Source organism: Osmia lignaria, chromosome 8 (genome assembly GCF_051020975.1).
Source record: "Osmia lignaria lignaria isolate PbOS001 chromosome 8, iyOsmLign1, whole genome shotgun sequence".
Lineage (NCBI taxonomy): Eukaryota > Metazoa > Arthropoda > Insecta > Hymenoptera > Megachilidae > Osmia > Osmia lignaria.
Genome location: NC_135039.1, coordinates 10013558 through 10031518, shown reverse-complemented (window position 1 = coordinate 10031518; position 17961 = coordinate 10013558). Strand labels below are relative to the sequence as shown.

The 17961-nt window shown below is 27.7% G+C and overlaps 3 protein-coding genes across 8 annotated transcripts; 1 reads left to right on the top strand and 2 right to left on the bottom strand.

Annotated features, from left to right (window-relative positions):
* Nucleotides 1-479: 479 nt before the first annotated feature.
* RSG7 (regulator of G-protein signaling 7) lies at nucleotides 480-4706 on the bottom strand. 5 transcript variants are annotated; one of them, XM_034334534.2, is made up of 13 exons: nucleotides 3992-4704; nucleotides 3690-3915; nucleotides 3507-3603; nucleotides 3372-3422; nucleotides 3146-3301; nucleotides 2832-3055; nucleotides 2529-2755; nucleotides 2342-2455; nucleotides 2130-2255; nucleotides 1870-2056; nucleotides 1673-1765; nucleotides 1159-1214; nucleotides 480-735 (listed from the first exon to the last, which is right to left on the bottom strand). In XM_034334534.2, the coding sequence occupies exons 2-13, from the start codon at nucleotides 3906-3908 to the stop codon at nucleotides 726-728; spliced, it is 1560 nt and encodes a 519-aa protein (XP_034190425.1). In that variant the 5' UTR covers nucleotides 3909-3915; nucleotides 3992-4704; the 3' UTR covers nucleotides 480-725. The 5 variants fall into 5 exon arrangements, with proteins under 5 accessions (XP_034190425.1, XP_034190426.1, XP_034190423.1 ...); XM_034334532.2 differs by lacking the exon at nucleotides 480-735 and having other exon boundaries at nucleotides 891-1214; nucleotides 3992-4018; nucleotides 4598-4687; XM_034334535.2 differs by lacking the exon at nucleotides 1159-1214.
* A 1888-nt stretch (nucleotides 4707-6594) lies between these two features.
* LOC117608843 (uncharacterized) lies at nucleotides 6595-16085 on the bottom strand. 2 transcript variants are annotated; one of them, XM_034334496.2, is made up of 11 exons: nucleotides 15584-16085; nucleotides 13735-13832; nucleotides 13477-13623; nucleotides 13277-13396; nucleotides 12937-13087; nucleotides 12139-12268; nucleotides 11853-12006; nucleotides 11561-11749; nucleotides 11358-11477; nucleotides 7818-11050; nucleotides 6595-6738 (listed from the first exon to the last, which is right to left on the bottom strand). In XM_034334496.2, the coding sequence occupies exons 1-11, from the start codon at nucleotides 15873-15875 to the stop codon at nucleotides 6729-6731; spliced, it is 4644 nt and encodes a 1547-aa protein (XP_034190387.2). In that variant the 5' UTR covers nucleotides 15876-16085; the 3' UTR covers nucleotides 6595-6728. The 2 variants fall into 2 exon arrangements, with proteins under 2 accessions (XP_034190387.2, XP_076545603.1); XM_076689488.1 differs by lacking the exon at nucleotides 15584-16085 and adding an exon at nucleotides 15341-15423.
* Nucleotides 16086-16527: 442 nt separating this feature from the next.
* Nucleotides 16528-17825, top strand: LOC117608870 (phosducin-like protein 3). Its single transcript, XM_034334596.2, has 4 exons — nucleotides 16528-16689; nucleotides 16819-16995; nucleotides 17076-17277; nucleotides 17351-17825. Exons 2-4 carry the CDS (start codon nucleotides 16819-16821, stop codon nucleotides 17617-17619), a joined length of 648 nt encoding a protein of 215 aa, XP_034190487.2. The 5' UTR covers nucleotides 16528-16689; the 3' UTR covers nucleotides 17620-17825.
* The last annotated feature ends 136 nt before the right edge of the window (nucleotides 17826-17961 follow it).

Here is a 17961-nt window from a genome sequence, read left to right as displayed (position 1 = left end):
TTTTTAATAATCTCTATGTATCGTCAACTATCATGCACCTAAATTTATAATCGTTATAAAGATAATTAAAGATGGTTTTGTTTCAAATCAAATTCATGTATTATTTAGCACTAATTGTTGGAATAAGTTTTGTAATCTATGTAATGAGCACGAATATTAACTTATAGAAGTTTCATTTCCATCAAAATTATTTAAAAAAGAAGCTGAAGTTTTTGATTATTTCTTAAATCTTCTATCTAGAATTATTATCCTACAATTGTACTATATTTATTTCAATTAGACTACATTTTGAGAAAATATATTTTAACAATGTAAGCAAAATTAAACGCTATAGTATTATATCTATATTATTCTATACATATATATATATATATATATATTTATTTATTTAAAAGAAAGTTTATGTAATTCATATGATGAAACACATTATAGAATAAATTATTTACAAAACTTATTTCAATTCTTCAAGAATTATCTTAATACACTAAATAGGTAAAAAATAAAGGATACACATACATATAAAGAAATCTGATTGTGCTGAACAGTATTTCAATACTTACTTCAATGAAGAATGAGATACAGTTTTATTCTCGAAATTCTTTTACGAATGAAAACCTAACACGAAATTTCGAAAAATCTCCACAACCGACAAAATTTATGCAGTAGCGATTACGAAGTAGCCGTATCCCTGCGTCCACTGAACGACACAATAGAACGAATACCTTTTACCGACGTCTGAAATAATTCAACAAAATACATAGTTTAATTCATGGATAAATTCTTCTACTTCAACACAGTAAACGTATTTAATCATGACAATGATTGCAATGTTATTGACGATGATGGAAGTGGCAATGAGGGTAGAGGTAATGATAATAGTTATCGCTTCATACTATCGACAGAAATGTTATTTTGTTAACTATTTAAACCAATAAAAATGAAACACGGTCCCAAACAAATGAAAGATTGGCATATAGAAGAAAAATCATAGGAGTAATGTAGTATTATTTAGTATTCAATATTTAAAATTGTTAATACAAGATCATTGTTAAAAGCATTCATAGTACAAAGAATAATATAGTGACATTAGGGTAATGAAATAAAAAGTTAGTAAATTTGTTAGTCGTACTCAAGAGAAAGCAGCTAAGTGATACATACAATGTTGGCAGTAAGGCTGCAGTTAAAAGCCGAATTAACAAAAGGCTGAAGAATGCCTGAAAGAAAGAAAATATACACGAATAAAAAATCTGTCAAAAAAAAAATGTTATAAAAATCAGGTTAGAGATCAAATTGTTTATGAAATATCAAATATTGAATACATAATGTAACAAATATAAATGTATAAAGCAAAGCAAAATATAAAATGTATCAAACATATGTTTAAGAAAATAATATAATAATAATGATAATTTTAACTATCATAATAATTATAATCACATCGACAATGACGTATGGCGATAACGATGACGATGACAATGACCAAATGACACTGATGAAAAATGGTAATGTAAAAATATGATACTAATTTCGCATAAATCGAGCTATTAGCATAAAGAGTAATCAAATCTTAATCAGAATAATAATAATTACGTAAATATATAATGTGTCGTTACGTTAGTAATCAGCGTTGTTTTAATATACTTAAATATAAATTTATCAATGATATATTGACCTTTTTCTTCGAGCCATTGAGATAGTCCTTATACATTTCTGAGCGAAGATACCTCGAGTAACTATCACTTTTCATCAGATGATAAACGTGTGCCTAAAATTGAACAACAGGATAGAATATTTTCGAATTTTTCTATAGAATAGTTAAACTCTAATGAATCTTTTTAGCTTCAAAAATATTTTGCTTGGAATTTGTACCGCTGCTATGTCAAAACACCATCGATCAGCTTTCTGTAGATTCTTCTTTGTTACCTCGTAAGACTGAGAATCAACGTTAATTGGACAACTAGCATCTGAACCCAAATATTCATTCCAGATTTCATTTACTTTAGTTTGGACTTCTTTTTGTGGTAACGCTTTCAATTCCTGAACAGCTTCCCAAAATCTATGTACAAAGTTTCATATTTTACATTTGTAATGATAGTTGAATTAAAAAGAGCAGTTATTGGTATACTCACTTCAGATTTTCACCGCTGAACTCTTTATCCAGAAAACGTATAAACTGTTCTCTACCAACAGGATCTTGCAACAATTCTTGCAAGCTAAAAGCCCATCTTTTCACTCTTCTCGTAGATACTTCTTTTCTATTTTACAGGCAATCAATTGTTTCATTTTAAAAATATGAAGAAAATTACAGTACAATAAAAAAAAAATGATAATATATACATACGCTAGTTTCTCTTGTTCCCACATTTCAGAATTATCTGATATCCATGGATTCGTGAGCTCAGGTTGTATGAAAAAGGGATCATATTCTACGTATTGCTCAAAATATGCAATTAGACTAAAATAATTAAAATATTATACATATTATAAGCATTTTTGATCATGATAATAAATATAAAATATTTACTTACGCTTCGGAAACTTTCGAAACTTTGATATTTGTTCTATCTAACCTAGATTTTAACATTTCAATTTCTTTATTTAGGGCTTCTACCGAGAACGCTGCATATGACTCTGAGTGGGGGGAAATTTGAGTACTACCTAGACCTAATTGTAAATGCTTATTTGACCTCGAAATCGGCTTATATGTACGACACGCTTTTTTTATATCTAATTCTGTTGTATTCACGCAACCCGGCTAAAATAATATATTGTAATTGTATACCATTAAAAGCATTTAACAAAAATGAATGTTACACAATTAAAATTCTTACCATCGGTCTGTATACGTCCCAGAATGCTCTTTCTTGACTATCTAACACCTTCCTCTCTAATTTGTCTCTCTTCTTATCAACTTTACTTTGTGCTTCTGCTTGCATAAAAATAAATTCCCACTTTCGTGAAAACATTTTTTGCAATTTAGCCAAATTCTCAGCTTCGTAATCTGCTAATTCTAAACGAGTTTTGTTCTGCATCGTTCGTTTACATAAATAAACAGCTGTAATATTTCAAATAAATTGTACATTTTTTATAATACAAATTTCGACTATAAACTCTTTTAGTGATTACGAAAGAACAACTGTTATACCATAATCAGTATTTTCTGGTTCCCAGCAATTCGACGGCCAAAAATATGGTGTTTGAAACCTGTAGAAAGTATTGTCATTTTTTACTGTAAGGCAGTGGTCATCTATAGGGAAAAAATATCCATGGGATGCCATTAGATGCGCCACGTGAAGTGCTTCTACCAAATTATTAACGTGTAATTAGCTGAAATTCAATATGTCGTTCATTAAAATCTCAATTTTAAATACCTTGATCATCTATAACCATGGTTTTCATCATCCAGGATATTAAATCTGTGCCTAAAGAAATGAAAGATTAGTTACTCTAACTTTACTTTCTAAATGTTAAAAAGAAACACTTAAAATAAATTGTCAGAATATTACCAGTAAAAACTGAAGGTGTTTTTGTCATAAAATTCTTCACTGTTTTCACTGGAACACCTGTAACTTCATCTGACATTTTTTCTACGATATCCTCCATCTGAAAAACATACATACATATGTAAAGTAATAAAGCGGTTTGAAAAAATATTAGACGATCCAGATTAAAAACTGTGACATAGTTACCTTCTGATACACAAGAAAATTTGGTGTATCTTCCACGCAAGAGGCAGTGATATGATATGTCGGGCTACTAGGAGATTTGTCGACTGCTTCATCATTTTGATTGTTGTATTGATTTATTTGAGTATCTCTGTTTCTAAGTCGTTCCGTTGTTCCTCCAATATCACTGTTTTCATTTTGTTTACGGCGACATGCCGATTTTTCAGAATTCATAGTTACCATATCCAAGCTATAAAATATATTAAGATGTTATTTTAACTAATCTATTCACTTCTAAAAAGCATATATAATAAAAATATGCTTACCTTAAGAAACTTTAATTCCTTATTATACTAAGAAAAATAGAATGCTTTGTCAGTATCATATTTATCAGGATCTAAAGCAATATTTAATAAACTGATCGATCACTCTTTTACAAGCAATCCAATTGTACATTTCAAAGAAATTATAGAGAAACAAGGAACTGGTATAATACACATATAAATAATAAATATTCAAATAAACACTGCTGTTGGTGATACTTTATGAATTCCACCAACACTTTTACTGTGTTATAAAACGTAGCTTACGAAAAAATTTTCCGAATTCAATGAGAAAATAAAAATAAACAATATCACTGATTAAGCGATAAACAGTAAATTTTTCATTTGACAAATGATTTTTTATGAGTATTTAATAATCGCGCTTTCTTTATACAAGGAATAATATTGCATCGTTATTTTTGGAATTTATTTTTTACAGTTAAACCGTGTTTAAAGCAGAAATCTTTATTTTTGTTACACGATCAATATTCCGAAATTGTAAGACATGAACACTTTGTTTTCACAGTCTATATACACTTAAGAGAGTTTATGTTTCTTTCAAATGCATTTTTTTAAATGTTTAACAAATATACGTTGGGTGAACTTTACTTATAGATAATAAATTATTTTTTTTATAACTAAAATAAGATATCAGCATCTTTTAGTAAGGGTAATTCCTTTATGTATGTATGCGAAACACGACTGCGCGCACGATTTCAGATTGTTATCAAGGTGGGAGAAGGATCATATACATATATGTATAGCAAAAAGAAGAACTGAAAAGAAGAAGAATAATAGCAATTATATATAATAAATACAATATGACTTGTTTGAAAGAATTGAAAACTCAATTTATATTCAAAAAGTTGAAATTGTTAAAAGTAACTTATAACTGTTTCAATATATTCATCAGAATATAAAAAAGACGTATTCTTCTTTATAAGAAACATTACATCAACATTTAAACATGCACTAATATTGTTAATAATATGTATTTAAATACAGATTAAATTACTAAAATACATGTCCATAAATAATCTTTATTTCTTCACTTCTGGATGCAATAAAATCTTTAATAAATTCAATTCCTTTTCAATATACAAGTTATACGCAATCCATTTCAGAATGTATCTTCGCACATGTAGTTTTTATATATAAACTTAATGTACAGAATGCGCACAAGCGCACATATATTATATACATACATACAAAACAATTATAGCGTATTTAACATGTTTTTAACATTGCTAAGTTATCAATAATATTCATATTCATGAATTATCAAAAAATGTCATAATCCTCAGCAAAATATGTGGTTAAATATAATCGTGTTTTTTTTTTTTTTAGAAAGATTTTGGATCATTTGGTTTACAAATATGTTAGAAAACATTAAATTAATAATTTATATAATATTTCCAAATCCACAAAATTGTTCATAATTACAAAATACTTTATAGTCTCGTATCGTATAAATTTTATCACCCCTTTTTCTATATAACAATTGATTTTAGAAGTAAAATTATATACAAAACATAATATGGATACAGAGCATTTAATGAGTTATCAATCACTGGTGCTAATAAATGTCTAGCATAAGTTGTTAAATTAATAGAATAACATTTATATCACATCAGTTTCATTCTTGTGTCTCTAGCAATGATTTTTACTTTTTTTCCTTTTTCTATAACTGTCATATACTAATTTATAGAAATAAAATATTAAAGAAAATAACAGTATGATTGTACAATATAACAAGTGTATGTTTTCTTGCACAGCAAAGATTCAACTGTACATAATGATTATAGTTAAGTCAAACATTCTTTAATTTGTACTTATATGTAATAAAAATATATTATATGATGTTTAAAATTGTTTATAATAAATAAAAATCTGGTGTTACAGCAATCGTAATAATACTTTCCTTTCATATTTTTTATCAATGAATTGACTCGAATTTTTCCCTTCAAAACCAACATCGTGATGTGTGTCAGACATGAGTACAATGATTTAGTTCTTTATATCACATATGCACACACATGTACACATATAATATTATAATATTGTAATTATATACATCCATTTCTACATTATACACAATTTTAATTGTGTGAAAAATTATTTATAAAGCTAAATGGAACAAATAACACATTTAAATAATTAAAATTCTGAACTACGTGTTTTTTAAATATCAAAATATTCATTGTTAGATCTTAAAATTGAATTTGACATTTATATTTTCAACTCACACCATAATATATAATAGACAATTGTTTTCTAGACTAGAATCAACCACTTACTAACGTTTTTTTTTCTTCTTCAAATTACATAGACACATGTAAGATCATGTACATTATTCTATTTTCTTTGTTTCGCTTTAAATTAAAGCTGAAAACAACTAATAGTAAACTGTCTATATGACACATATACAAGAATTACCTATTTGCCCTTTTCTGCATATTATACACTTCTTAAATCAACTCCATAGCTAAAATTTTATTGTATATGAATATCACCCACTTTTAATAAACGTTTGAATAACATTTTTTATATCTTCCATTTCGCGTATCGTTGATACTCTGGTTCCAGATGCATTTTCAATTCTTCGAGTTCGTCAATTTCATCAGTATTAAAATCATATAAACTGTTATTTTCTTCAATATATTTTCTTCTTCTTTCTAATTCCATATCATCAACTTCTTCTTCTTCTTCTTCTTCCTCCTCTTCATCGGTATCGTTTGTCTTATTTTGTGCTACAAAACCATGTCAATAACATTTATTATCCAATTTTATACTTTCAATATTATTATAAAGAATGTTTGTAATTTATAGACAACATTTAGTACAGTAAAGTAAGTTTTTTCTTTCAATATAATAAAAAAGAAATACTAAAGTCTGATATATTTTTTTTTAAATTATTAAGCTGCCCAAAGTATTAATGGTAATAATTAATTAATATGATTCTAGTATAAGCATTATGAAGTGTAGCAAATATTATAAGTAAATTGCAATAATACTGATTTACTTTACTGTATTACATAATATGGAATAAACATTTACTACAAATTTACAGATGGTATAAAATTTCTAAACAGAATTTCATTCTAATTTTCTAACACCTAGAAAATATATTGTTTTTCCAAGTTAATTGGTAAATAAATTCAGCATTATATGGACAATGTAGAAAAGGAAATAAACAAAAATGAGATGAATATTTAAGGTATATCTTGGAGGATAATTAATATGATTTTATTAGTTAAACAGAAGTTATTATTGTAAGTGCAAGCGAGGCATAAGATAATGTTGAAATCAGCAGATAGAGAAAAAGCATTGCTTTTCAAATAAAATATGAAGTTCAATGTAACATTATTTACACAAACTTTATTATAATAAATAATTATATTTTCGTTTCTTAGTAAATGCCTATTGTTCTATTTTCTTTTCTTTTTTTTTACAAAACAATATATTTTATAAATTTACACTCTGAATATTAACAATTTTTAGTTTACCATATGAAATGTAATGAGGTGGAGAATATAGCAGTAAGAAATGGTTTGCACTGAATTGTTTTGTTCACTCTAAGCTGTAAATTAATGCTAAATGCCACAACATATACTGATTTGAATTTCTTTAACAAAATTAATTTGTGCCATAGCGTAGAAAGCTTTTATTATTATTATTATTATGTATGAAAACAAAATTAATTCCCACCGGGGTCTTACTAAGATCAAATAAAAGATAAATAATAAAACAATTGTTTTGCACAATTACTCTGTATAGTAAAATATTTTTAATGCAATGTACATATGTTCCTTTAATATATTTTACTCACCTTGTTGCATGAATTACTGACGAAGACTCAGCAATTTTATTACTCTGATCAGAAATAATTTTAATTGTCTTATTGCTCGCTGTGTTCACTGTACTCGTTGAACACATAGTTGTGGCAACTGCACATTTGATTGCATTAAAATATTTATGAGCTGTCTCATTTGTGTCATCTGAATTTGTACATTTTAAATGTTGAGTAGTAGCTGATTCAAAATTACCGAGCAAACGAATATTTTCTGAGGAATTATTCTGCGTATCATTTTTTTCTAACCAAGGCACATCTCTCTTCGAATGGACATTAGAATCTACTTTTACACACGTAGAAGAACATTCAGAATCAATTTTCGAATCTTCACATTCTTGGAATTGTCGCTTGTGAAAATGCATACTTTGTTCAACGTTACCATTTACAGAAATATCGTTTTCAACGTTAATAAATTCATTATTTTTATGAAGATCCTCTGAAGTTTCAGACATAACATTCATAGATGCGTAAGATATTTGAGCTTGATTATAAAATGAAGTCTTTACTTTGATAGCATTGTCTGGCCAATCGTTGGAAGGAATATTTTCTTTATCCAAATTCCCATTTATTGAGATATCTGTTATGTGTCGTATCAGATCTCTAAGAACAGATCTATTAATGTTTGTCACATAAGTGTACGTTTTTGGTATAGGCATAACAATGTTTCCTTTTCTAACTGTACTAGTACTTTCCATAATAAAATTATTAACATCTGTTTTCTTTGTAATAAACATTTGTATCATTCTCTCGGTTACTGGTGCTCTTATATCTTTATAAAGTATCAAAGTACATAACTGTCTGTTATTATCATTATTAAAATCGAAATTAGTATCTTTACAAGTACAATTTATATTTGATATCTTTCTTTCAGATGTACTATTTACAACAATTGCATCTTTCCAATGCGTACTATTATTTACACGAGATACATCTATTCTTTCTACTTCATTGCTTGGCATATTATGAACATCTGTAAAAACATTTTTATCCTTATTACTATCAAAACTATGCATTTCGACAACTTCGTTATTTAAACAATTATTAGAGGAATTTCTTTCTACGCTTCCTTTCAACGTGTTTGAACTATATCCATGTTTTTCATCGCATACAAAGTATGCCTGATTATCATCCGTATTATTTACATTAAAAGTAGAGTTATTTTCAACATTATCTTTCTCATCTAAATTTAATATTACTAAACTGTGCATTCTGTCTGATTTATTTACAGTATGCGTATCTTTGCTTACACCGTACATTATGCTACAAGATAAGGAATTGCTATCACTAGTAAAATTAATACTGTTTGTTAAAGTTTCATTACTCGCTTCATCTATCAATATGGAATCTACTTTCTCTAATGTTTCCATTATAGTATCTTTCTTTACATCACTTTTAACTGCTTTCAAAGCAGAATATTCAGGTATACCTATTGATTTAGGTACAGGTACAATCATTTTCTTATCTGAGACATGCTTCAATGATCTACTATTCACAATTTTATGACAGGTATCAATTACATTCGAAACTATGCAATTTGCAGTTAATATTATATTTTTATCAGCGATCCCAACAGGATACTTTGATCGTATGTCTTCTGGTATTAATTGATTATCTAGATCTGGAACGCTAATCTCTTGTTCTTTCAAATGTACGTTTAACTTTTCGCTCTCATTATTACATTCTTCTTTTGTATCAGTTAAATTACTGTCGTAATCTTTTTTCAGTAAAAAATCTACTTCCTTCGAGTAAGACTCGTTACTCTGTCTAGAATCATGTAAATTACCTTCAAACTTAAACGATGGAACCATGCTTGTTATGCTTTGCAAACTTGGCATTTGTGATAGATTGAAAAATCTTGTTGATTTATTTTTAAGCGACATCAAAGACGCCTCTGTTTCACGATTATAAATTTTATCTTTCTTGTCCTTTATGTAGTAATGAAATTTGTCTCCAAGCGTCATCATACTGTTTATACTACCTTGTAAAGTATTTTTAGATTTCAGCTGATTAATAGGAGTTGAATCGGAAAAAAAGCAACTAGGATGTTGAAACAGTGCGAGCAGCTTTCCTAAATTAGAACTACTCTTTTGCATGTACGGATCATGTTTTGTTTGTGAATGTAATTGCATACTCTCGTCGAAAGAAGTATTCGCTAACTTTTCTGTCACATTATCTTTATCAATAGTTACCGATTGATCATCTACTATAGTACAGTTAGAATTTGTATCATTTTTATTTATATTTACACATGACATTGTTGCATTTCTCGTATCTTCATCATCATAATTTTCTACATTCTCTATATTTTCTGTCGGTATAATAGTTTCCAATTGAGTTGTAACAGTATTTTGATTATTCTGTACATCACAATATTCTTTATCTTCTATGGTAATAGAGCATATTTTGTCGTTCGATTTAGTTTTAATAGTTGCCGTAACAAAACATTCGTCTGCATTTAATTCGTCTACGTTAGAACGTTCTGGTATCAATGATGTACCAGTTTCATTGACTAATTGCGAATCTAAATAAGATACATCGTTGTTGGATGTATCTCGTAAGCTTTTGGCATTTTGATCGTTACTCGTTTTTGATTCAGATATAAATACATTATCAAGGTCATCCGAATCGATTGATTCGTCTGTGGTAATTTTGAAATTTATATCAATCGTATGATCAGTTGTTGTTGAAGTAACAACAGGTTTAGGTAAAGATACATTTGCTGATTCAACAACTGAAACACGAAATCTAGATGGCCCACTTGCAGAAGAAGTAACATAGGTAGGTGATGATCCAAGGGATGAAAGAACTGGTGACGAAGATACTGAGGGATCTGCTGAACGTGAAGTTTCTGGTACCCGAGACACCACAAATCGGCTTCGCGAAGGACTCGGTATTGGGCTAACTACGGGTGAAGAAGATGGACTAGGAATCGGTGAACGAAGACGACCTCCATTAATACGTTTTGGTTCGAGCAGTGACCGTCCAGATTCGTCTTTTTGTATCGAAATCTTGGATGATAAAGAACATGGCAGTGTTTGACAAGTAAGCGAAATTTTACGGGAGATTTTACTACAGAATCTGCTATGAAATGAACTTTGAAAACCTTCGGAATTTTCTTCTAAAGTATGCATTTGCTCGTTGTTTGTACAACAGCTTCGAATTTCAGCTACTAACTGCATGTACTGATGCAAGGTCTGGGTTAGATCAACCTATTATTAACATAAAGAAAAAAAAGTTAATAATATGTGACTTAATCTTTTAATATGTATTTATTAGGTGTACAAATTAATTCGGTACCTTTAATATTACACTTTCTTAGTTACTATTTTAAATTCGAATATCTTCCCGCGCTTTTGCGAATTTGAAAAATGGCGCGAAAATATGATATCGATAACGATAAATTCAATAATTGTTATTACTATAAGTTCTTAAAAATAAGACATTAATTTAAAAAAGCAAAGGCACCGAATTAATTTCTACACCTAATATATAGATATAATGAACTTATTTACTTACTATTTTCGTATTAGGTTCATCGTCCAAATCAATTTTAGTAATACTTTTATTGTTTTGCATAGCAGAACAAAGAGCCTGCATCCCAGTTAATTGAATATTATTGTTTCGTAAATCTATCCTCTAAAATAATAAAAAAGACAAATATTTAATAGAAATTAATTTGTAACACCTTCATAATAATTTTAAACATCCTTCATATTTACTTGTAGAATCTGATTTATTTCAATTATCTCGGATAATGTGACAATTCCATCGCATGTAAGATCGGTTGCCTGTATTCCCAATTGTAATAAGATACGGTTTTTTTTCAATGCGTCTTTTATAACAAATAATAATTCATCGGTCAACATATTTTTTCCAATGTTCAATGTTTCTAATGTTTTAGACAATGCCTGTACACACATACACATACACAAATAGCATTAATGTTACATAATTACAATATATACATATAAAAGAAAATGAATTATTATAACAATATAGAAAATTACATACTATAATACGTGCGAAGTAAGGAGATGATTTTTTTGTAAGTTGGTTATTCCATAATACCAATATATTTAAACCTTTACCACTCTTATCTTCATTTATTTGGTTGATGAGACCCTCTAACATATCACGTACACCATCATCTTGGATGATGTTGTTACTAGAAGAAAGATATAATAATGCAGAATAAATTATGTAAAATGTTATTAAACATTCGTTGAAGATGATAAAGATTTTTTTATTAATTTTTAATTGTTTTTTCACTTCAATATTACTTTTTATTTGTACATACCTAACATCAAGTAGTTGTATATGATTATTTAACCTAAGAAGAGAACCAAGCTGTATTGCATCATATAAATTTAAATTATTGTCAGCTAAATAAAGTTCTCTTATTCCAGTGTTCATTTTTAATGCTGAAACTATTAGAAGAAACATACCATTACTTTGTTAAAAATTTTCTTTATTCATTGGAAATGATTACAAGTACTTTATTTTTTATACATCAAAATAGTATTTACAACTTTAGTTATCGACAGTTTAAAAAACCACCTTTTTAAAATTTTCTAAATAAAATCATATTATAAAACTGATACAAAGTCCGCAATAGGAATTAAATCATACAGACCCGTAGAGAGGGACATCTGCAACATCTATATTTACTTCCTTGAAGCCTTCATCTAATTTTGTCTCCATTATTTTGAGTTTGTCCGGTGCAAAACATCATGGTTCGCAAGAAACGGACAGACCCATCTTGGTACGGGTAGATAGTTAGGTGAGGACTTGCAAGAAAGTACTTGGGTGTAGATGCTACAGATGTCCCTCTAATGGGGAGTGCGGTATGCAATAGTTTTAATAAATCTTTAACATAAATTGTATATATTTAAAAGTATCATATAAAAAGCGTAAATTATTAAAACGGTCTATTTGTTTCATACCTATTCGTATATATTTTACGTATATAAAATATATTTAATAATTTTCATTACCTTAATGTTTATACATAGAGATGAATCGTTCATAACTACATATCAGATAATTATTCTAAAGTGAAAAATAAAGCTAACAAAATGTATCACATGATAAATACCTAGTGTGATGATACATCTCCCTGAAAGCCCACAATTTTCTAATTTAAGCACATGTAGATGGCAGACTAATGGTAATGCACGACTCAAGATATTCATGTATTGTTCATTAAGTGTTATATCCTTAGCTTCAAGATGTTCTAAACATTGGGTCTAGACAAATAACAGTTGCATTAATTATGTACCGAATAATGAACAAATAAACTGCAAACACACATTTAATATCATTTTTACTTTTGATATTCCCATTAGTTACCCAATGTATAATTAATGAAATAATTTACAGATTATATTTAAAACTAACAGGTGCCTCTTTGTTAACAAAACATATGTTACGTATACCTTTCTTATCATATTTGCACATGCTTGCCAACCATGAATTCCAATGTTTTGATTAGATGAAATATTTAAGTGTTTTGCAGATTCATAATATTCTATCGTATCAAATAATATCACAGCAGTCTACAATAAGAAAAAGTGATAAATAACATTGAACAACATTCAAGTAATTTTATGAGAAAATTATAAATTGAAGAATATACCTCGTCATTCAAAAATGTGGCTTCTAAATCAACTTTATTAAACTGAACTCTTTTAAAAATTTCTTCTAACGTTTCTGCATGATTAATATTCAATTTCTGCCCTTTTAAATTTAGCTCTTCATTTCGTGCTTTAGATATATCTAAAGTCTGTGTAGAAAATTGTTATGGTTTTATGAGTTTTTTATTAATATATAAATTCAACGCTGCTTTGTCTAATTCGATATTAGACAAAAAATACTGAAACAAATATATTTTTACCTCTAGCTGACTTATAACAGTTTCCAGAGACTCTGCATTATGTTTTATACAGGATTCTTTGTATGCCAAGATTAAATCTTCAAGATTCACATTTTCAGCTGTAAACAATTAATCAGTATATCATTAGAATATTGAAAATTTTATAAATATTAAGAGGTAAATGACTTAGAAATGATGCTTTGCGAAAACTGTAGAATATATATATATATACTCAAACCTATTCAATAAAATATAGCTAATGATATATAATATTAAAAACTTGATTCTGAACTTCAGTTTATATTTATTTTTATAAATATATAATCTTTTTTAACACGTTCGCTGCGGTGTTCATTGGTGACTCACCAAGTTTTTCATTTGTAGCAATGACTTGATCATTAATTAGTCTTTATATTTCCATCGAATGTTCACCTCGCTATCACAAGAAAGCAAGTTGATAAATTTGACCCTGGAAGCAGAGGATCAAGACGAAATCAACTCTTCATTTTTCTCTTAGAACCATAGCCAAATATTTACTCGCATTTTGTTATGGTACGAATCAAGTATGCTTTATTAAGAATATGAAATGTATGTTTAAAAAAATCAATTTTCTTTTTAATACCTAAGAATTTCTTTTTATTTAGAAAACTAGCTTCCACTTTTTTCATATGTATATTTCCACAGAGAACGTATTAATACAGCAATGTAAATAAAGTGTTTAAATTTTATATAAAAATTATCAAGATATTAAAATACTTTCGTGTATCGTAAATTTATCTTAAAAAATAATATATTTTAATTCTCATTGCATTGATACATGAATTTGAAAAAAAAAAGTACTAATAATAAAATATAAACTGGAGAATATTAAAAAGTGTTTATGATGGAAAACGATATTAAATGCTTTCTTCTTAATTATTAAATTAGAGCTAAAAAATATATTTCAAGAACAACTTACAGGTTAATTATATACAGTACATACTTTAATATTGCATCAAACTTATAATTAGTATATGGTTCGCATTGTGAAATCTTAAATGTTCTGTATTTGGCATGACCTATAAAAAACCTAATAGCTTAGTAATACATTATCCACTATGCAAATAAATAATTACCAAAATGCTATTGCCAAGTTGTATTATTGATAAATTATTAAATAAGACATGTTTGAGAAGTTTAAATGTACAAATATACAAATGCATAATGTAACACATATAATTAAAGAAATATATAATAATAACAACTACACTGGACATAAGATAATCTAAACATAAGTAAGAATATTAAATATATAAAATACAAATTAATTAACCTAATCAAATACAATATTCAATACACCTTCTATAAATATATTTGCGTAGATATTACATTTCATAAATGACAATAGATGTATACATTTGTTTTACAATGTTTTTTACAATGAATAATAACAGTAATCAAATACTATAAGTAAAGAAAAAGTATATACATAATTTCAACTGTATGAAAAATAACTATATATATATAGCATGAATTCTGAATTTAATTAATTATTTACAACATAGTAGATAATAATGTAACTTTGGATAAAGTTGTAATGAATGATAAATTTAAAAAAAAAAATGCAGATGTTAATAAAATTACAAACCTTGCATAGACACGTTAATAAAAGAACTAATATTTACTTTGATTTCTATAAATTACAATGTAACAGTCCTAATTTTTATACCATGAACATTCGTTAGCTGTACCTGAAGATAAAGTACTGATCTTAAAAACTGATCAGAAAAAAATTGCACAACTGAATGAAGAGAAGTAAATGAATAAAGTGGAGTTGTAGCGATAAATGAGTGTAAAACTGATGATGCAAGGACGAAGACATTATTCTCACCGAGTTTCCATGGATTGGCCGGTTCCAAATATCCCGTAACCAAGAGATTGTCATTTGTCGGAAAACTGACACGCCGCGGTAACTTTCTTTTGCTTAAAGCCAAAGAACTTCGTAATTTTTTTCCATCAATTAATATATAAGGCGATAGCGGAACATTGCCTATACCGAATCGTGGTCTTCTGGTAGTATGAGATATCGTTCTTGGAGGAAGTTTCTCAGGATCGACCTCGTTTTTCAAGGTCGTAAGCGAATTCTCGCAGATCTGTCCTGCTGAATCCGCTTCTCCACTCATATTCAACAAATTTCGAACATATTTTATTAATTAAAATTTACTTCACGTACGTACGCATATGCATGCACACACACACACACCACACAATATGTCAACGCGACTGTTCGAACAATCGTTAACGCGCGTACCGAAGCAAACATCAGCTACCCGTATACTACGTCCGCCATGTTCATTACTGTTCAACAAGTCGACAACTATAAAACTTAATGCAACTAGACAAATCTATAAATTACATTTTAAATAATCAAATACTATGATGTATTATTATTCCTTTCTTTAAACAACTTTTTATATACATCAATTGTTAAATAAAATAATTGGAAATCATCAGCAATAAAATAATTACAAAACTATACCATTAATGTCTATATCTATGTATACAATTAGGTTCTATATGCATTAATACTTTATGTAACATATAATAATAATTATATATTTATGTAACGTTACATCTGTAATATTAAATCTACATATGAAATACTTCAATCACTATACATGATGTATGACTTTCAATGAAATGAAATTCAATTTAGAATATTTAAATTCACATAATTATACTGCGTATAAAATTTCTGACAACTATTGTATCTAGAAATTGTATTTTATTGTTTTTCTTTTTTCTTTTTTGTAACGATATTTGAAAAAATTATTGAAGAGGAACGAAGATAGATATATGTATATCTTTCTCATTATATGTCACGACGTCACGACTCTTCTCCATTCAATTCTGACAGGGAAAATTCCTTGTATGGTTAAATTGGAAAGGCAGTAGTAACAACAATTTTGTTAAAAAGAAATTAATGATTTTATCAATGTATGTAATAATAACTGATCCTAATTGTATTTATGTATCTTTTACTAATATTAATAAGTAAAATTATATATATGTTAAGTTTGTATCATGTAACCTATACATTAATAAAAATTATAATTTTCATTGAAGATGGAGGCGGTATTGCAACAAAAAGTAATAGAGGCAACGCAATGCGTTGAAAAACAATTGGATGCTGAAATAGAAAAATTAGATAATTTGGATATCAGCGATATTGAAAAATTACGTGAGCAACGTTTAAAAAAATTGAAGTTACTTCAACAACAAAAGCAGAACTGGCTGTCATTGGTAAAATGTTTTTTAGATTATTATTTTAACGCTATAAAATTGTTAATTATCATAAATTTATAATTGTACTATGATTGTAGGGTCACGGGGAATATTCAGAATTACAGGATGAAAAAGAATTTTTTGAAATATCAAAAAAGTCTGAGAATATCGTCTGTTTATTCTACAAAGATGATTCGGAAAGAAGCAAAATAGTAGATCATCATTTTAAAATTCTTGCAAAGAAACATATAGAAGCAAAATTTTGTAAATTAAATGTAATGCGATGCCCATTTTTGACCGGTGAGTTGACGCCGCGTATTTAACTTTTAAGATATAAATATTAAAAATATTAATCTAAATCGGGCATTTTCAGAACGATTAAGGATCAAAATTATCCCTACAATAGCCATTATTGTAAATGGGAAAACTAAGGATTACATTGTGGGATTTACCGATTTAGGGAATCGTGATGATTTTTCAACAGAAACATTAGAGCTCAGAATTTCACTTGCGGGTGCAATTACAGTCGAGGATAACTGTCCGTCGGAAATTAATAAAAAACCATGGTTATCATATACCCCAAAGTCCAAAACTATTAGAGGACCTAACGATTCAAATTCTGATGATTCTGATGATGATTAATGAATAAGATAATTTCATAGTATTGCACGCTATACTCATTAAATTATTCCCTGTTATTCGTATTCTGAGTTTTTATCTCTGCAAGTTTAATTAATGAAAATTCATGAGCATTAAACAAATAATGGTAAAATAGATTTATTAATAATATTATTATATTTTGCGTTTTGTTGTATTCTTTTACTATTTTATAAATTGCTATAAAAGTATTAAACTATTCTGAGTGTGTTTTTGGTATCTTTCAATATCTTTTCCCTTTACATGAAATAAAAGAGCTTGTAAGTATTTTACTTCTTTATTAAACGGTTGTAAAGATTCACGTTTTATAACATTTATAATGTATAT